Source organism: Tamandua tetradactyla, chromosome 6, assembly GCF_023851605.1.
Source record: "Tamandua tetradactyla isolate mTamTet1 chromosome 6, mTamTet1.pri, whole genome shotgun sequence".
Classification (NCBI taxonomy): Eukaryota; Metazoa; Chordata; class Mammalia; order Pilosa; family Myrmecophagidae; genus Tamandua; species Tamandua tetradactyla.
In genome coordinates, this window is record NC_135332.1 from 41435698 (window position 1) to 41457704 (window position 22007).

Below are 22007 nucleotides of genomic sequence, written 5' to 3' on the forward strand. Positions count from 1 at the left end.
AGAATAGGGTATCAATCATGAATAGTCCCCCTTTAAAAACATTTTCATTTCCAGCATTTTCATTTCCATTGGGTCCTCCTGGACAACCCAAGATAATCTCCACATCTCCAGATCCTTAACTTGATGATATGTGCAAAGTCCTGTTTGCCATGTAAGGTAACATTCACAGGATCCTGAGATTTAGGATATAGACATCTTTGGGAGGCTATTATTCAGACTACTACATACTTGTTTATGCATAATTGTGTTTATGTGTCTTAGCAAAATACATGGCACATGGTTATCAGTAAATGTTTGTTAAATTAATGCATTTAAGTTAAAAAATATTCATCTCTTTTAACCTCCTGTAAATGACCGTGACATCTGGAAAATGGATTATTTACATTTTTTTCTCTCCCCTTTATAGATGGAGCAGATGGAATGGGTATCTTTGATTTGCTAGACACAGGAGATGATCTTGACCCTGATATCATTAATATCCTTCCTGCATCTCCAACCGGGTCCCCTGTGCATTCTCCGGGATCTCATTATCCCCATGGAGGTGATGCTGGCAAGGTAACCCTGACGCAAGTTCGGTTTATCTGAGTGTTACTCATTAACTTAATACTGCGTTGATAGGTGAAATAAAATACTTTTTTCCTTGGAAACTGACAAGAAGTGAGATAACTGCATTCATGTACTTCTATCTCATATACATACATCAGTAGTTGGAATTGTATATAACATTAATAGCATCTTTAAGGTTCTGCTTTCCCTGATCTACATATTCTAGACTACTTGGCATTAGTCCTTCTTTTATATTTTCCTTGTCACTTCATTGTAGCTTCTTCTCATGTATAGGATCAGAGTTTCTTTTGGAATCAGTATATGGCTCTAATTGCAGCCATTCATATCAGGGCTATGACAAGGAATATAATGGAAATACTCATTTTCTCCTAAGAACACATAAAACATGACACTGCCCCTCCTTCCTCTGCTGATCTTGCCCTTGCCCTGCATCCTTTCCACCTATTTTGACTAGAAGGCAACAAGATTCTTTTAAAAAAAAAAACAAACTCAAGGAAAAGACCAGTAATCCCTCCCCCTTAAAGCCATTGTTACTCGTAGCAAATTACCCTCTTTCCACATGTATGTATATTGCAACCTTCCATAAATGCAATCAGCTTTTTTCCCTCTTGTCTCTCTTTTTTTTTCGTTAGAGAAGTTGTGGGTTTACTGAACAATCATGCATGAAATAAAGATTCCCTTATATCACCCTATTAACAGTTTGTATTGGTGTGGTACATAGGTTAAAACTGATGAAAGCACATTTTTTTTTCAACTCAGTTTTATACACACACTATGTCGTCCATCCAAAGTGTATAATCAGTGGCTTTCAGTATAATCATAGAGCTGTGCTTCCACCACCAAAATCAGTTTTAGACCATTTTCTTCACTGCAAAAAAAGAAATCCTGCCTCTTGTACCCCCTTATTATTAATACTTAGCTTTGGTGTGGTACCTTTGTTACACTTGATGGAAGAACATTAAGATACTACTATTAAGTATAGTCCATAGTTTGTATTAGGTGCATTTTTTGCCCCATATGTTACCCTATTATTAACTCCTTGTAATTCTGACATTCATTTGTTCTAATTCATGCAAGATTGTTCTTGTATTTGCATTATTAACCACTTTCATCATCTACAGCAGGTTTCACTATGTTACACAGTCCCTTATTTCATCCTTCAGTTTTCCTTTTAGTGATATATACAACCCTAAATTTCCCCCTTTCAAACACAATCACACAATTTAGTGCTGTTATTAACACACATTATAATGTGCTACCATCATCTCTATTCATTTCTAAACATTTACGGTCAACCTTACTGAAAAATTTTGTGCAAATTAAGCATTAGTTCCCCATTCTCTGTCTTTATTCTGTCTTCTGGTAACCTATATTCTAGATAATAACTCTAAATGTGCTCATTATATTTCATGTTAGTGAGGTCATTTCATATTTGTTCTTTTGTGTCTGGCTTATTTCACTCAACATAATGTCTTCCAGGTTCATCTGTGTTGTCACATGCATCAGGGCTCCCTTCCTTCTTACAGCTGAATAATATTCCGTTGTATATATACACTACATTTTATTAGTCCATTCATCAGTTGAACACATGGGTTCCTTCCATCTTTTTGCAGTTGTAAATAATGGCATTGTGAACATTGGTGTGTACATGTCTGTTTGCATCCCTGCTTTCAGTTTTTCTGGATTTCCCATCAGCAATGAATAAGTGTTTTTAATTCTCCACATCCTCTCCAGAACTTGTAATTTTATGTTTATTTAATAGTGGCCATTCTAGTCAGTATGAAATAGTAACTCATTGTGGCTTTGATTTGCATCTCCCTAATAGCTGGTGAAGTTGAGCATCTTTTCATATGCCTTTTTTAATTTTATTTTTCTGCATGGGTAGGCTTCAGGTAATTGAACCCAGGTCCCAGGATTGCAGGCGAGAAATCTGCTACTGAGCCACTGTTGCATCGCTCTCTCTTCCTATGCTTTTTAAACCCTTTATATTTCCTCTTTGAGAAAAATGTCTATTCATACCTTTTGTCCATTTTTTTTATTGGGTTGTTTGTCTTTTTTATTGGGATGTAGGTTCATTTATATATTCTGGATATTAAACCCTTATAGAATATGTGGTTTCCAAACGTTTTCTCCCATTGAGTAGGCTACCTTTTCACCTTCTTGATGAAGTTCTTTGAAACACAAAAGTATTCAATTTGATGAGGTCCTATTTATCTATTTTTTCTTTTGTTACTTGTGCTCTGGGTGCCTACCACAATCTTGAAGAAGGTTCCTGACATTTTCTTTTAGAAGTTTTCTGGTACTGGTTCTTCTGTGTATGTCTTTGATCTATTTTGAGTTAATTTTCATATATTGTGTGAGAGAGGGATTCTCTTTCACTCTTTTAGGTATGGATATCCAGTTATCCCTGTATCATTTGTTGAAGAGATTGTTATATTCCAGCTGAGTGGACTTGGCAACCTTATAAAAAATCAATTGACCATAGATGGGAGGGTCTATTTCTGATTTCTCTGTTAGATTCCATTGATCAATATGTCTGTTTTTATGCCAATACCATACTGTTTTGACCTCTGTGGCTTTATAATGTACTTTAAAGTCAGAAATTTTGAGTCCTCCAACTTCATTCTTTTTCAAGATTTTTTGGATATTTGGGGCTCTTACCCTTTTAAATAAATTTGATTATAGCCTTTTCCAATTTTGCAAAGTAGGCTGTTTAAATTTGATTGCGATTGCATTGAATCTGTAAGCCAATTCAAGTAGAATTGACATCTTAATATTTAATCTTCCAGTCTGTGAACATGGAATGTCTTTCCATTTATTTAGTTCTTCTTTGATTTCTTTACGCAGTGTTTTATAGTTTTCTGTGAACTAGTCCTTTCCATCTTTGGTTAAATTCATTTGTAGGTATTTGATTCTTTTAGTTGATATTGTAAGTGGAGTTTTTTTTTTCTTAATTAACTTCTCAGATAGTTCATTACTGGTGTGTAGAAGCACTGATTTTTGGCATGTTAATCTTGTATCCCACCACTTTGCTGAACTCATTTATTAGCTCTAGTACTTTATCTTGGATTTTGGGGGACTTTCTAAATACAGGATTATGTCATATGCAAATAGTGAAAGTTTTACTTCTTCCTTTCTGATTTGGATGCCTTTTATTTCTTAATTGCTGTAGCTAAAACTTCCAGCACAATGTTGAATAAGAGAGGTGACAGTGGGTTCCTGATCTTAGAGTGAAAGCTTTTTATCTCTCACCATTAAATACATTGTTAGCCCATTGGATATGTTTTTCATATGTACCTTTTATCATGTTACAAAAGTGTCCTTCAATTCTTACCTTTCAAAATGTTTTTATCAAGAAAGGATGGTGCATTTTGACAAATGCCTTTTCTGTGTCAATCAAGATGATCATATGTTTTTTTCCCTTCAATTTGTTAATGTGGTATATTAAATTAATTGATTTTCTTGTGTTGAAACCACCCTTGCATACCTGGAATAAAACCTACTTAATCATGCTGTATAATTCTTATAATGTGCTATTGTATTTGATTTATAAGTATTTAGTCAAGGATTTTTGCATCCATATTCATTAGAGAGATTGGTCTGTAATTTTCTGGTAGTATCTTTATCTGGCTTTGGTATTAGGGTGATGTTGGCCTCATAGAATAGGTTAGGTAGTGTCCCCTCCTCTTTAATTTTTTGGAAAAGTTTGAGCAGAATTGGTTTTAATTCTTTGAATAATGGGTAGAATTCACCTGTGAAGCAATCTAGTCCTGGACTTGCTTTTTGGGGAGGTTTTTGATGACTGATTCAATCTCTTTACTTGTGATTGGTTTGTTGAGGTTTTTTTTTTTTTTTTTTTTTTTCATACCATTCTACATATGTACTCAGTAATTCTTCACATCATCACATAGATGCATGATCATTGTTTCTTAGTACATTTGCATCAGTTTAGAGGAACTAGCAACACATCAGAAAAAGATATAAAATGTTAATATAAAGAAAAGAAATAAAAGTAGTAGTAATAGTAAAAAACAACAACAACAAACAAACCAACAAGCAAACAAAAACAAAAAAAAACCCTATAGCTCAGATGCAGCTTCATTCAGTATTTTAACATGATTACTTTACAATTAGGTATTATTGTGCTGTCCATTTTTGAGTTTTTGTATCTAGTCCTGTTGCACAATCTGTATCCCTTCAGCTTCAATTACCCATTGTCTTACCCTGTTTCTAACTCCTGCTGAACTCTGTTACCAATGACATATTTCAAGTTATTCTCGAATGTCCGTTCACAACAGTGGGGCCATACAGTATTTGTCCTTTAGTTTTTGGCTGGATTCACTCAGCATAATATTCTCTAGGTCCATCCATGTTATTACATGGTTCACAAGTTTATCTTGTCTTAAAGCTGCATAATATTCCATCGTATGTATATACCACAGTTTGTTTAGCCACTCTTCTGTTGATGGAGATTTTGGCTGTTTCCATCTCTTTGCAATTGTAAATAACGCTGCTATAAACATTGGTGTGCAAATGTCCGTTTGTGTCTTGAATTGAAGTCTCCAACTATTATGGTATATGTGTCTATTTCCCTTTTCAGTGTTTGCAGTGTATTCCTCACATATTTTGGGGCATTCTGGTTCGGTGCGTAAATATTTATGATTGTTATGTCTTCTTGTTTAATTGTTCCTTTTATTAGTATATAGTGTCCTTCTTTGTCTCTTTTAACTGCTTTACATTTGAAGTCTAATTTGTTGGATATTAGTATAGCCACTCCTGCTCTTTTCTGGTTGTTGTTTGCATGAAATATCTTTTCCCAACCTTTCACTTTCAACCTATATTTATCTTTGGGTCTAAGATGTGTTTCCCGTAGACAGCATATAGAAGGATCCTGTTTTTTAATCCATTCTGCCAGTCTATGTCTTTTAATTGGGGAATTCAGTCCATTGACATTTAGAGTTATTACTGTTTGGATAATATTTTCCTCTACCATTTTGCCTTTTGTATTATATATATCATATCTGTCTTTCCTTCTTTCTACACTTTTCTCCATGTCTCTCTCTTCTGTCTTTTTGTATCTGACTCTAGTGCTTCCTTTAGTATTTCTTGCAAAGCTGGTCTCTTGGTCACAAATTCTCTTAGTGACTTTTTGTCTGAGAATGTTTTAATTTCTCCCTCATTTTTGAAGGACAATTTTGCTGGATATAGGAGTCTTGGCTGGCAGTTTTTCTCTTTTAGTAACTTAAATATATCATCCCACTGTCTTCTAGCTTCCATGGTTTCTGCTGAGAAATCTACACATAGTCTTATTGGGTTTCCCTTGTATGTGACGGATTGTTTTTCTCTCGCTGCCTTCAAGATCCTCTCTTTCTCTTTGACCTCTGACATTCTAACTAGTAAGTGTCTTGGGGAACGCCTATTTGGGTCTAATCTCTTTGGGGTGCGCTGCACTTCTTGGATCTGTAATTTTAGGTCTTTCATAAGAGTTGGGAAATTTTCAGTGATAATTTCTTCCATTAGTTTTTCTCCTCCTTTTCCCTTCTCTTCTCCTTCTGGGATACCCACTACACGTATATTTGTACGTTTCACATTGTCTTTGAGTTCCCTGATACCTTGTTCAAATTTTTCCATTCTTTTCCGGATAGTTTCTGTTTCTTTTTGGAGTTCAGATGTTTCATCCTCCAAATCACTAATTCTATCTTCTGTTTCTTTAAATCTGTCATTGTAGGTATCCATTGTTTTTTCCATCTTTTCTACTTTATCTTTCACTTCCATAAGTTCTGTGATTTGTTTTTTCAGTTTTTCTATTTCTTCTTTATGTTCAGCCCATGTCTTCTTCATGTCCTCCCTCAATTTATCAATTTCGTTTTTGAAGAGGTTTTCCATTTCTGTTCGTATATTCAGCATTAGTTGTTTCAGCTCCTGTATCTCATTTGAACTATTGGTTTCTTCGTTTGACTGGGCCATATGTTCAATTTTCTGAGCGTGATCCGTTATCTTCTGCTGGCATCTGGGCATTTAGTCAGATTTCCCCGGGTGTTCGACCCCACAGGTTGAAAGATTTTTCTGCGCAGTCTCTCGGTTCTGTTCTTTCTATCCTGCCCAGTAGGTGGCGCACGTGGCACACGCCTGTCTGTGGGTTCCACCAGCGAAAGTTGCTGTGGGTCCCTCAACTCTGGAAAACTCTCGCCGTAGGGGAGGTTCGGCAACCGAAGCGTCTTGGAAGAATGCCAGCCGGCCCGGTGTTCCAAACGCGGGGAGGGTCGCCGGCTGTCGCAGCACAGGAGAGCGTCCGGCCAAATTAGCTAGTCGGCCCGGGGCACCAAGCGTGGCGGGAGGGGCGCCAGCTGTCGCAGCCCGGGAGAGTGCACTGTTCCCAGCCGACGGGGGAGTCACGTGTTTGGAAGGGATCCCCCGGTCACTGTTCTCCGCAGTCTGGGGATTTCCGACCCAACTATCTCAGTTGTTCCGGGGGGCCTCGTGTGGTGGGGGCACCAGCCGCCGCGGCCTAAGGGGACCGCCTGTCCAATTCTACCAGCTGGCCTGGGAAGGTGGAAGGAAGGGACTCCGGTCGCTTGCTGTCCCACCCAGGAAAGCCCGTGCCCCTTGGTGATCTCACCGGAGCTGGTTCTCCCAGATAGTCAGCCGTTCCAGGATGGGGTACGCTGTCCCTTTGATCTCCCTCGTGGCTCCGGGAGCTGCTCTGTATTATCTCCACTCCCCCAGTAGTTGTTCTGGAGGAGGAAAGGTGAGGGCGGCAAGGCTGTCGAGGCTGGTGGCGGAGGAGCACGGTGAAGGCGGGGGAAGAGGGCACCGTGTTGGTTGGAGAGCAGCCGGAGCAGGAGGGGGAGGAAGGGGGGTAGGGAGGTCGGGCGGCTCGGCTGCTGCGGGGCGCGTGCGCCGCGCGGCGGGCCGGTGGAGAAAGAGAGGGGGTAGGGAGGTCGGGCGGCTCGGCTGCTGCCGTTTGTTGAGGTTTTCTGTTTCTTTTTGAGTCTGTAGGTTGTTTCTGTGTTTTTAGGATATTGTCCATTTTATCTAGGTTATCTAATTTATTGACATACAGGTGTCATAGTATCTTCTTATGATTCTTTTATTCTTATGAGGTCAGTGGTAATGATTACCCTCTCATTTCTAATGTTCTTGCATCTTTTCTCTTTTGTCAGTCTACCTAAGGATTTTGTCTATTTATTGATCTTCTCAAAGAACCAGCTTTTGGTTTTATTGATTCAAAAATTTTTTTAATCTCAATTTCATTTATTTCTGCTCTAACCTTGGTTATTTCTTTTCTCTGCTCTCTTTGGAATTCGTTTGCTATTTTTTCTCTAGTTCCTCCAGGTATTCATATAGGTCCTTGGTTTTAGCACTTTCTTCCTTTTTAATGTAGGCATTTGGGACTATAATTTTTCCTCTCAGCACTACCTTTACTTCTCATTTTCATTTGTCTCTAGTTATTTTCTGATTTCTTTTACATTTCTTCTTTGACCCACTGGTTAAGAATGTATTGTTTAACCTCCCTGTATTTGTGAATTTTCCAGTTCTCTCCCAGTTACTGTTTTCCACCTTCATTCCATTTTGATCAGAGAAAGTGCTTTGTATAATTTAATACTTTTTAAATTTACTGAGCCTTGTTTTGTTATCTACCATTTGGTCTGTCCTGAACAGTGGTCTGTGAGCACCTGAGGAAAATAAATATACTGCTGTTCTGGAGTCCTGTGTTCTGTTTATGTCTGTTTCCTTATTGATCTTCTGTTTAGATGTTCTATCTATTGATGAGAGTGGTGTATTAAAGTTTCCAATTATTTTATTGTAGAGACGACTATTAATTACCCCCTTTACTATTGCCAGTGTTGGCCTCAAGTACTTTTTGGCACATTAGTTAGGTGCGTAGATATTTATGATTGTCATTTCATCTTGCTGAATTGCCCCTATTATTAATACATAATGTCCTTCTTTTTCTCTTAATAATATTATGTATTTAAAATCCATTTTGTCCAGTGTTAGTGTAGCTACTCTACTCTTTTTTGGTTATTGCTTGCATGGAATATCTTTCTCCATCTTTTCACTTTCAGCCTATTTGTACCTTTGAGTCTAAAATGAGTTTTTTGTAAACAGCATATAGATCTTATTTTTTTAATCCACTCTGCCAATCCATGTCTTTTGGTTGTACAGTTTAATCCATTAACACTCAGTGATATTGCTGTATTGGTAGTACTTACTTCAACTATTTTATCCTTTGGTGTTTATTTGTCCTATCTTATTTTTGCCTCTCTTTTTATCCTTTTAGTTCCTCTTACTGATTATCTTCATTTCTACAAACCCCTCCAAACCTCGTTCTCCTGTCTTTTCTTTGTACCCTACAGATATCCCTGTAGTGTCTGTCTTCTAGGGTAGGTCTCTTGTTAACAAACTCTCTCAGCTTCTGTTTATCTGTGAATATTTTTAACTCCCCTTCATTTTTTTTTTTTTTTGCAAAAGACATGAACATTTATTACATGCAATATGATTCTTAAAATCATAATGTCTAGAAAAATAAACCAGACACACACATCAAAACATATAGTGTATGATTCCAGTTAGATATTTCAAAATCAGGCTAGACTACATTACTTAGGGATACAAATCTAAGTGGAAAAGTAAACAGAGAAAAGCAAGGACATAACTAATATAAAAGGTAGGAGAGTAGTGGCCTCCCAGTGTGCTGAGGAGGTTATAAGCGTTAATGTGGGTTGTTACACAGGGGTTCATTTTATAATTACTCCAAATGAGCATTTATGTGCTCTTCAGTTTTTTCTTTTAATGTTTTTATTGTAAAATATATATACAAAACAAAGAAAGAAAGAAAAACAATAATTTTCAAAACACACTTCAGCAGTTACAGAACAGATCCCTCTGTTTGTCATTTGCTACCATTTCACCATCTCAGATTTTTCCTTCTAGCCTCTAGTGTTTTGGAGCAGCTATACTGCTCCAAATATTAAGATAGTGATTCAGCAGTCATACTCCTTTCTTAAGTCCCATTTTCTCTATTATTCTTCTCCTTCTCCTCTGATCTCTCTGACAATCCATTGGGATCCTTAGGTAATGCTCGTTCTAACTTTTTCATGTTGAGAGGTCCCCCTCGGTTTTGAAGGACAGTTTTGCCTGATAAATTCTTGGCTGGCAATTTTTCTCTTTCAGTGTCTTCAATATATTGTATCACTGCCGTCTTGCGTCCGTGGTGCTAGATGAGTGGTCAACACTTAACCTTAGTGGCTTCCCTTGTTTGTGCTGAATCACTCTTCTCTTTCTGTTTTCAGGATTCTCTCTTTCTCTTTGGCATTTCACAATCAGATTAGTATTGATTTGGAGTGGGTGTATTCGGATTTATTCTCTTTGGAGTGCATTGTGCTTCTTGGATATGCATATTTATGCTTTTGTAAGTGTTGGGAAAATTTCAGCCATTATTTCTTCAGATATTCTTGCTGTCCTGTTCTGAAATTACCTATGACATGTATGTTTGTGTGCTTCTTGTTTTCAGTTATTTCCCTGAGATCCCGCTCACATCTTTCCGTTCTTTTTTTCTGTCCTTTTTCTTTTAAACATAACAACATGCAAACATGAACATTCTTACCATATGATCATTTCATTCTTGACAGCTAATCAGTAACTCATAATATCATCACATAGTTGTATATTCATCACCATGATCACCTCTCAGAACATTTGCATCAATCCAGAAAAAGAAATAAAAAGAGAAAAGAAAAAAATTGTACTTACCATACCTCCTCCCCCTCACCGATCACCAGCATTTCAATCTATTAAATTTATTTTAACATTTGTTCCCCCTGTTATTTTATTTTTAATCCATATGTTTTACTCATCTGTCAATAAGGTAGATAAAAGGAGCATCAGACACAAGGTTTTCACAATCACACAGTTGCATTGTGGAAGCTAGCTATATCATTGAACAGTCATCTTCAAGAAACATGGCTACCGGAACACAGCTCTGCATTTTCAGGCAGTTCCCTCCAGCCTCTCCGTTACATCTTAACTAAAAAGGCGATATCTATATAATGCATAAGATAACCTCCAGGATAACCTCTCGACTCTGGAATCTCTCAGCCATTGACACAATATTTATTTTGTCTCATTTTGCTCTTCCTGCTTTTGGTCGAGAGGATTTTTCAATCCCTTAATGCTGAGTCCCAGATCATTCTAGGATTTCTGTCCCACGTTGCCAGGAAGGTCCACATCCCTGGGTGTCATGTCCCAAGTAGCAAGGGGAAGGGCAGTGAGTTTGCTTGCCATGTTGGTTGAGAGAGAGAGATCACATCTGAGCAACAAAAGAGATTCTCTTGAGGGTAACTCTTAGGCCTAATTTTAAGTAGGCTTAGCCTATCCTTTGTGGGGTTAAGTTTCATATGAACAAACCCCAAGATTGAGGGCTCAGCCTATTGCCTTTGGTTATCCCCACTTCTTATGAAGATATCAGGAATTCTCCACTTGGGGAAGTTGAATTTCCCCCTTTCTCACCTTTCCCCCAAGAGGACTTTGCAAATGCTTTTTTATTCACTGTTGATATCACTCTGAAATTTATTGGGGCATAATTCTCAACAAACCTACAAAACCTCATGCCCTACTCAAGATTTCATGTATTTACAGTGTTCAATTAAGCTGTCCACATAAGTTATATTAGGAAATGCACTGGTCAGGTATAAATTTTGTAAAAAATAAGCATTTTTTACTTTCGTATCACACATAAGTTAAAGTTTTAATACATAATTACCATCTATTTTTGACACCCTGCAGTGTTGACATTCCTTTGTTCTTCCTCATGCAAAGCCATTTTTAAATTTGTTTATTTAGTCACTATCATTATACACTTTAGGCATCCTTATACACCATCTCAGTCTTTATTGTCTGTCTTTCCTTCTGGTTTCATTTGTGCACCCAGACCTCCTCCCTCTATCATTCTCACCTCCCTCTATCTTTCTCACATTTTTCTCTATCCTATATTTTGTCTGTTTGAATTTGGATGCTTTGTCTTTTAGCTTGCTGATCCTTTTTTTCTGCCTCTTTTAATCTGCTGTTGTATGCTGTTAGTGTATTTTTTTCTTTTGATCCAATAAAGTTTATCCCAAGAATTCAAGGTTGTTCTAATATCCAGAAATCAATAAATGTAATTCACTCTGTTAGCAAAAAAGGGAGAATGCATGATCGTCTGAATTAATGCAGATAAATAAGTAAACAATTCAACCTTTTAAACAATCAGCACTCTAAGTAAACTTAAAGAACTTCCTCAGCCTGGTAAAGAGCATCTACGCAATATCCTAGTGCTTGCATCATATATTAAAGGGAATTTGAATGCTTTCCCATCAACATCAGGAACAACTTAGATGTCTTCTTTTTAATCCCTTCTATTTCACATTTACTGAAGGTTCTAGCAAGTACGGTAAGGCAGAACAAAATATTATGTTACTATATTTTTAATTTCATCTGTTGGACCTTTCATTCCCATAAGGTTGGTTATTTTTCTTTGCATGTTTTCATATTTTTCTTTATGCTCACCTAGTGTCTTCTTAATATCCTTAATCTCATTAGCCATCTCCTTGAATTGATCTAATAGAATTGTTCAAACATCTTTGATTGTTTCCAATTCTGTATCTCCTTCAACTTTTTAATTTGTTCCTTTCACTGGGCCATATCTTTCTGTGTCTTAATGTGGCTCATAATATTTTGCTGATATCTGGCCATCTGATTGTTTTTGATGGGTTTATTCTGAGGGTCAGGTTATTTCTGATGTCTACGATTTTGTTATTAATTGGGTTTGTGTTACGGCTCTTCTTTGACAGTTGGTTCATCAGTATTTTCCAGCGAAAACAGGGCTAGGTACCCGTGCAGGGAACACAGACCTGATTCACAGGGCCCTGGGAAGGATTCCAAAAATCTTTTTCTCCCCTTCCACTTTACAGGGTTGCACTTTCCTGACCTACAAAGCAGATGGTGCTTTTCTGCAACCTGTTCATCTCAGCCTGACAAAGGCAGGGTATTTTGTGCCCTTTGCCAGTTCTACCTCTGACATGGTTAAAATAGTGGTGTGGCAGCATTTGACCGGGAAGGACTAGAATAGTGGAATCCAGTGGTCTAAATTTGCCAGCCATTAGTTGGATCAGTAGTGGGCTGTCTTCCTCTGTATTTGGAGTGGAGGACCCCTGTGGCCCTCCCAGTCCGTAGCAGCCTTTCAGCATTCAGCATTGCTACCTCGAGGTTGGTAGGTGGGCACTAGGTGCTGCAGACAAAAGCACTGACAGTTTCTGACCATGATTTTCATTCTCTTCATCCTTCATTTTCCTGGATGCTTCACAGATCTCCCCTGATCTCTGGAACCACTGAACCGGTGATTTGTACTGTTTCTGCCCATCTGTTCTCTGCTTTTGGGAGAGGAGTGGGCCCTGCAACTCCCTCCTTATTCTTCCATTTTCCCAAAAGTCCATAATCAGCTTTTTAACATTGCTTTTTTTTTTTTTTAACCATATATCGTTATATCTTCTAAAAATGTTAGACTTTTAAGTGTTTTAATTTCTTTTTGTTAAGGTAATACCATAATGAAATTCGTGCATATCATTTTGAAATAATTACAAGAAACAGAATGACTGATCCTGAGTATATGAACATCACTTAATAGTTATCCTTTCATGTTGCTATAATGATTTTCCAAATGCTATTGACTGCATTTTATTAATAGTGCTAAATGAATAAAGTTAAAATGAGTCCATCTTTTGGATTGGGAGGGTGGTCAGGTCTTATATTTTTATGTGATGTCATAATACTGATTTTTGTAAGCTGTTCTGTATTTATATATGGTGTCTAGCTATATCAGATGAGCTAACACACTTGAAATTTTGTCTTTTCAAGGGTCAGGGTACTGATCGTCTACTATCAACAGAATCTCATGATGAAGTAACAAATATTCTTCAGCAACCATTGGCCCTTGGTTACTTTGTATCAACTGCCAAAGCGGGTCCATTACCTGACTGGTTCTGGTCAGCATGTCCTCAAGCACAATATCAGTGTCCCCTTTTTCTTAAGGTATTGCCATTTCTCTGTCAGTTCATAGATAATTCTAATTGACAGCTCAAGTCTTAAGAAATATAGGACTGGCTTTTCAAAGAAAAAGATAGTTTTTGTCGAAGTTCTTAGATATTTTACCACATTATTACTTTATAGACAAGATCATAAAGAGAATTATTTAATTAAGAAGCAAATCTGGTTTTAAAATTTATATTGTTTGATTATTCTTAAGTCAATAAAAGTCTTGGGACCCTTGCTCTTAATATATTTTCAGCAGCACATATGGGTTTTTAGAGCTTAGAGAAACCTTACCTTTAGTCTAGCCTTCTAACTTATAGGTGAGCATAAAAAAGTTCAGAAAAACTCATCTGTCCAAAACCATAAATTGATAATAGAGTCATGACTAAAATCTCAGTTGTTCAATGATTAGAATGTTATTCTTTGAATTACATCATACTGCATTCCTATTATACTGCATTATTTCAGGGATGAAAGGGTTTATAATCTTTGTATTAACACTTGGTTTTTAGTTTCATTTACTAGATCTTTAAAAAAACTTTCTATCTTTGTGTAAATTGTGTTAAAACTGCTGAATTGTTTTCAGATATTGAGATTCCCAGCTCCATAGTGATTTATCAAAACAAACCCATTAGTAAGTGATATAACTAGGTCCAGATAAATATGATCAAATGAGATAAGATGTGAAAGTGCTATACAGGGTTTATTACTATTGCTTCTACTGCTACTCCAAAAGAACATTCAGATCTGATTTACTTATTCTTACATAAGCCTACCAAAAATTGACTGTTTTTATTTCATAAGTCATGCTAATTTAAGTATTTGCTGAGTGATTTTTACTTTGTACAATAAATGGTACTTTAATTTCTTGGGGTTATATTTTATTGGAAATCTATAAGCTTGTTGCTATCCTTTAAGCTTGTTTCTATTAAATCTTGATACTTTTGGACTTCTTCCCATTGAGTCAGTGATATTTGAGATTAAACAATGGACTTCTGTTGTATATTCATAAAGAATACAACAATTCGAATTGCCTAGTAATGATAATATTATGGCATATCTGTCAAGGTAATAATTAGTTTTATCCTATAACTTTTCTTCCCCTTCTGATAGATTGCAGTGTTCAATACAAATATTATTACAAGAACATATTCGTAAAGAGTTTTTTTACTGCAGAATATTAGTCCTGTAAGTCTCCACAAAATAATGAATTCTTTGGTCTTTTGAGAAGTACTGCACATGCTGTCTGCTCCCTATTGTAGTCACATTGCATGTATGCACATGAAAAACTCTGAAAAACGGCATGAATACATTGTTTATATAGCATTTCCCAAACTTATTTTAATATACAAGAGAAGAATTGTGTAACACCTGTTAATAGTTTATGACATTAGTGACTTAGGGAACATGTTTTTAGGGAACACTACTTTACAAAAAGTCCAAGGGGACTATTCCAGATTCTTTTTTACTCAATATTTATTTGCAGAGAGGATAGTATAAAGTGGGCATTCACCCTCAGATACAGTGTAACAAGATTAGGACTTCTGGTTCTGAATTACCAGGTAAGGCATAACTTACCATAATTGTGTTCACCTTTGTTTTTCATACATCCCATTTTAGTTCTATCATAGCTGATAAAACCACCTGGTATGTTTATCTTTGCTTGGAAAAATGGTGGCTGTTGCCTAGATAATTAAAAATCTTTTCATCATAGGATTTACAGCCCTAATACTATTTACACTCATTTAATTTTTAGTAATTTTCCATATGAGACTTTTGTAATAACATGTAAATCAAAATATACAAACAGTTCAAATATGCGTTTGGTTATACTCTTGAATATACAACATAAGTATTTATACCTATCTTTTAATTGTAATGGAGAAAGGACCTAAATATAAAATTGTATCTTTTATGGCATACGGAATGAAATCTACCAAGTTTCTTTAGTGACCATTACCTCTGTCTTGTCATAGCTTTTTAACACTATAATATATGTTAAATTGTAACTGTAGTAATTCACATTTAATCTAAATGTGAAGAACAGTTAACACATTCCTTTCTCCCACTATTCATTGCCATACTTAAATTGATATGGCACTCGTTACTGAGCCTCCATTATGAAATTGAGTGGACAAAAGAAGACAGCTGAAAAATGCTCACAGTTCAAACAAAGGTAGCTTTATTTAAGTTTATAGCTTTGTAAGTAAAATATTTGCACCTGCTTACTTATGTTACTTTTTTGGTGGTAAGGGTAGATATGTCTGCCTTACTTAAATTCTGTGTAATGTAGGGGTAGACTGTAATCAAGTTTTTTACGTTTAGCACTTCCTTAACCACTTACTTTACATGTGTGGCAGTTTAAAACTTCAAAAATAATTAAAATAGTTGGAGTCCTCTTTTAGGATTTTAAGTTTATAAACAATAAAAATTAAAGAAAAAGGAAGTAGAAAGATTCCACATAAGTTAACTCACTTAAGAATTACTTTAGTAATGAATTAGTTAAGCTACCATTCATTATATAAGACAAAATGTATTTCATAAAGGAAAATATATGGGAATAAAAGATAAAAACAATAATAGGTTTTTTTCCATTTGGCTGATAAATTTCTTATCATTTTAGGCCTCTCTGCACCTCCACGTGCCTTCAGTGCAATCTGACGAGCTGCTTCACAGTAAACACTCCCACCCACTCGACTCAAATCAGACTTCAGATGTCCTCAGGTACACAGTTATTTTTTGTTTTTATCATTAAGTATTCTTAATTGCAACTTTAAAAAATATATAATGTTGAACCTTATATATTTTTCTCATATTTGGCAAGAGTTGACAATCGTGCACCTGTTTTAGTTTCCTAGCCTGCTCAAGCAAATACCGTTCAAAGGGATGGCTTAAACAATGGGAATTTAATGGCTTATAGTTTTGAGTCCCAGAAAAAGTCCAAATCAAGGTGATGCTTTCTCCCTGAAGACTGTCATTCTGGGGCTGGCTGCCCATGAGCTTGGTCCTGAGCATCTCTGTCACATGGCAGCTCACATTGTGGCCCCCTGGCCTCTTAGTTCTCTTCCAAATTCTGTTGTTGTTCACATTCTGACTGCTCCCTCTGCCTTTCTTTCTGTCAGAATTTCATTCTCTTTTAAAGGACTGCGCTAATAGGAGTAAGATCCATCCTGATTGAGGTGGGCCACATCTTAACTGAAGTAACCTCATCAAAAGGTCCTACTTTTACACTGGGTTCACACCCATGGGAATGGATTAAGAACATATTTTTCTGGGATACATACATCTCCAAACCACCACAGCACTCTTGGATCTCTAGATAAGTTATATCATTTTAGATGACTGCTTTTTCTTTCTAACATGTGTAATCTATTTTAAGAATAATTTTCATAAAAATTAGTTATCTTTATCTCTCCAGGGACTCTATGCCATAACTCTTTCCCTTTTTTTTAATGTGACTTTGAATTTTAGATGCCACAACTGGAAACTGCTTCCAGAGTTTACATTGTAAATAAATATATCACTTATACAGTTGATTTGCTTTTCAGGTTTGTTTTGGAACAGTACAATGCACTCTCCTGGCTAACCTGTGACCCTGCAATCCAGGACAGACGGTCATGTCTCCCAATTCATTTTGTGGTGCTGAATCAGTTATATAACTTTATCATGAATATGCTGTGATCTTCATTTGATGGAACTGTGCAAGAAATGACAAGGAAAAAGGAAATTTCACTGCAGGATTAAGTTATAATTATCTTCTCAGTGAAAGTCATTTGTAATGGGGTCTAATTCTTATTACTTCAACAAATATTGTTTTGACTTGGGGGGAGGGGCTATAACCCTGTTATTTTTCATTGACTCTACTGAACTCTTTAGGATGATGACTGATCATACAAAACGTATTATAACATTTTCGTAGCAAAATTAACCTTTTATTTTCCAGTCACAGTATTTGTGAAAAGTAATGAGCCATAGTACCCAGTCATGTTAAATGAATATTAAAAGCATGGAGAGGAAACATGAGGAAAAATGAATTTCAATATATGGCTTCGGAACATCAAGATGTTCTTGTATTGGATTATAGTACCTAGTATTCAAAAATGCCTGCATCTCTTATTTATTGTAAGTTTTTAAATGTATAAATTGTCTTATATTTCTTAACCTCTTTTATAAAAATTTTCCTAGAAGGTTTATATTGCCTTCTTGCTTTAAAGCAATTGGTCTAAAATATATGTAATCGTCTTAATTAAAAAATTGCAGTAGGGTTGCTTTTAGAGTATTATTTTTTTGTAAGGGGGTGGGTGGGACAGTAAATTTGTATTGTCTCAATGTACAGTTTAATGGGGATAGAGGGGGGAATTAATGTCCATACCATTGTGTGTGGAGGATTTACAGCTAAGCTGTAGTTGCAGAGTACATGTACAGTAATGAAGTTCACTGTGTTTATAAATTGAAAAGGTACCGGGTCTTACAGCATTTTATATATCACATCTTTACAGAATAACATGATGGCAATATACAAGTGATATTGTTATGTGGTTTAACTTAGAATAAAATGAATATTCTTCAGTTATATTTTGTACTATGGTTTAGGGCTATGACTAATATTTCAGGCCATTTCCAGTCAAAGAAACTTAGTTTTACAAGAAAAACATTTGCTACTGAATGCTTAAACTAATTTTGGTGTTTAATGTTACATGCTTAAATTTTTTTCGGTTTTAAAAGTGGCACATCTAGGCATGGGAATTTAATTAATTATGAAATTTATCTTCAGGATCTGCTATAAGGTTGAAATTTAGCTCAGCTCTAGGCATTTTACAAATTATTTTGAAAACAGTCACTCTTGATTGTTTGACTTTTTTTTTAAATTAATGATTGAGAATGTGTGTGAGAGAATGCATTTGTATGTGTGTGGGTGTGTGGGTGTGCACAATCAAACTGTGGTGTAAATAGATTCTCAGTGAGTTTTGGTATTCAGACTCTCTTCCACTAGTGAAAAAAACATTTTCTAAACTTAACCTGTTTCCTTTTGCCTTTTTTATTTATTTAATTTTCTTGGTTTGGAGATGGCAGTCCCAAACACCAGAGTCTGTACTTTTCTATCACACAGCTCAGATTAAGGTAGGGCATATGCCAAGGAGGTTCTCACCTCCCTAAAGAAGGGACTTGAATTTTAGGGACTTTAATTCACCCCTTCCTTCGATACAACTTTTCCCCTTCCTTTTTGCACATGCCAAGATAACTGCTTTTATGCAGGCTTTACCCCCTTGAAAAATCCTTTCTACAGTGCTCTCTCTCACAGGAGAGCCTAAGTTGGCCTCCTTGCATTGCTGACTTGAATTCACAGTTGCCAAGTCTACCTATCTTTCTTGGAAGCAGTCTAGCAAAATTCCTATTTGTATGTTCACTAATACTCTGTAAGAGCAAAATCAGTTGTATTTACAAAACTCTAATTCAGTATGTTTTTTTTAACTGAAATTTGTTTTGTGAATACTGTGTTTAGCTTAAATATCACTTTCTTATGAACAATAAATATAACTTCTACAAATTGTATATATAAAAACATTAGCAAATCTTGTTTTTTCTATAAAGAAAACAGTTGTTTTCAGTCATTTCTTCAAAATAATAATGCAACCCCAATGGTCAGCATATTTTGATATTAAAATTTAAAGGTCACATCTTTGCATTAATTTTTAAATTCTGCTGACACTGCAGATTATGTTGGCATGTTTTGTTCCATATCTTCTTTGGGAAAAAAAAAGCTTGTCTGAGATTTGAGGGAAATGATGCTTATTTGGAATTTCTAAAAAGAGTATCCTTGTTTATATACTTATCTCGATAGTGACTTTAAAAATAAAAGTTATATTCTCAGTTATTTTATATCACTAGCCTGTAGTAACCACACCTCCATTTGAAAATAGGTTTTAGAAAAATTATTCCCTGACAGAATCCTTTGTATGGAGCCATAGGGAGAGAACCCAGTATATAACTCTTTATCTGGGAATCGGAATATTTCCCTAGTATGATTTTTTCTCCCTCCATATAACAGTTCACAATCAAATTGAAAATTATTAAATAGCCATTAGAAAAGATCAGGAGACTTATTTCATTAAAAATAAAAATGAAATTGAGCCTTTTATGCAGGATGATGAATCTGACTTACTAATGTACTGTCACAGACAAGTAAAGGTAGTTTTGCTTTGCTTTGTTTTGCTTTACTTAAATAAGCAAGCAAAATACAGTTTATACCAGTGGGTCACCAACACCCTGACTTCTTCATTACAGTGCTAGCATCTGTTTTCTGTGCAGTTATCCATTATGAAGCAGAGTGGAAGTTCAGTATTTTGGCATTTGAAAAGTTTAGTTATATAATGTCTGCTTCCAGCCAGTGAGAAACATCTAGCCATACCTTTCTTATGCAAGCCATTCAGTTATCAGGACTGTGAATTAACACTGTATGAATAACTTTCTGTACACCTTATTGTTTGGCCAGAAGGCCACCAAGTGTACTTATATGTAATCCTTAAATTTTAAAGTAGCTGTAATTTTTAAATCTTTCTAAACTTTTCTTAAACCACTAAAATTAAGCTCTTACTACTTAGTCAACTATCCTCAGCTGTATTCGTACTCAATTGTCAGTATGGCACAGATTACTGTATTAAAATATTCTCCTTTCGTCTTCATATTTACCTTCTAAGGTAATTTTTTAACTTAATGTGTTACTACAAAGATTTGCAGATCTTTAATCAAGCACTATGTTAATACTGTAATATCAAAATACTATGTTGCATTATTTAAAATGTTCAAATTGAATAGATTAAAAAGGAAGTTTTTAAATGCTGTTGCATCATATAATTTGCTATTCATCCACTATGGCATTGCATATCAGTCTATTAATACATGTAATGTTGCATGAGTGATGTTTTGGTCTGGGTTTCCTTTTAAGATTTTAATTTGTCTAAATTAAGGAAAAATGTTTTCTGACATACATTTTTATTTTGCCCCTGCCCCCCCCCCCCCCCCAGATCAGCTGGAAAGCTTAACCTTTAGTTTTGCTTGATATTTTAATGGGCCCAGAACTGTAGTTTAAATTTTTATATATGTATTTTATTTTTTTTCTGGAGTATTAATTAAAAACTGGATTTGGGACCTAAAATACTCCTCAGGTTGATGTATTCATGAAGTTTTAAAAATAGCTTTAGTTTTCAAAGTAAACTGGATATGTGGACCTTAAAGTTACTGAGTTTAAACTACAAATTATAACGTCATTACTGGACATGTCAGCATCAACCCTCTCAAAATAGCTTGGTCACTTTACAAAGGGGCGTTTTAAAGTTGTTGTTTAGCAGTGACATTTAATATGGTCCAATTGTTTGGGATTTTTTTTTAACGTGGCAAAAAAGAATAAGGAACAAACACTATTGCTGCCGAATGCCATAACACTGAGTTGTACAAATTGTGATTGAGGAAATGAAAAGGTTTATACTTTTTAAAAAAAAAAAAAAAACTTCAGATGGAATAAATTATTCATGAAGCCTTCATTGTGGTGTCTCATTCTATTGAGTATTTCTATCTTAAATTTGTGCAAAAATTAAAATTATTATTTTTGTGTTATTTATAAATAGAAAGGGCAGCCTAAAATCTGATTTTTGGGCTGTTAACTTGTCCATTGGAAGTATTTATTTTAACAGATTTAATCATATCATTGTACAATGTGGTGTATAATTGTATATATACATATATACCAATTTCTTTTAGGTTGATCAGTTTGGCAACAATTTTCTAGTGTAAACAAGTTCCCTTCAAATATTTAAAGCTTAGCTCTATCCTATTTTTTATTTGTTCACATAAATGAGTTGAAGCATGTATTAATTTTGAAGGGCTGCCATACTAAATTGATGGCTTAAAACAATAGAAATTTATTCTTTCATAGTTCTGGAGGTCAGAAGTCTGAGATAAAGGTCCCAGCAAGGCCACACTTCTTCTGAAGGCTGTCGGGGAAGATCCTTCCTTGTTTCTTCCAGCTTCTGGTGGCTTTTAGACGTGTTACTCAATATTTGCCTCTATCTACACATCGTTGTCTTCTTTGCGTCTCTTCTCTTTTATAAGGGTGCCAGTCATTGGATTTAATGCCTACCCAAATCCAGGGAGATTTCCTTTAAAGAGCCTTAACTGATTACGTCTGTAAAGACCCTATTATCAAACATGAACTTGGGGGGGACACTATTCAACCCCTACAAGTGTAAGAAAAATGGTCAATATGAACAATCCATCAAAATAGCTCTACCCATTCTGGAAGCAGCCACTTAAAATATTTCTGTCCAGAATTAACTGAGTTAGGACACAGTCTAAACTTACCATGATCATTTTAA

At 35.6% G+C, this 22007-nt stretch overlaps 1 protein-coding gene across 1 annotated transcript in view; it reads left to right on the forward strand.

The window, feature by feature from the left end:
* Window positions 1-21174, forward strand: part of MED13 (mediator complex subunit 13) — a 124993-nt gene extending 103819 nt beyond the window's left edge. The window contains exons 27-30 of the mRNA XM_077164992.1: window positions 407-555; window positions 13462-13635; window positions 16259-16359; window positions 17184-21174. Coding sequence (XP_077021107.1) covers window positions 407-555; window positions 13462-13635; window positions 16259-16359; window positions 17184-17316 — 557 coding nt within the window. The 3' untranslated portion in view covers window positions 17317-21174. The remainder of the gene's footprint in view (window positions 1-406; window positions 556-13461; window positions 13636-16258; window positions 16360-17183) is intronic.
* The last annotated feature ends 833 nt before the right edge of the window (window positions 21175-22007 follow it).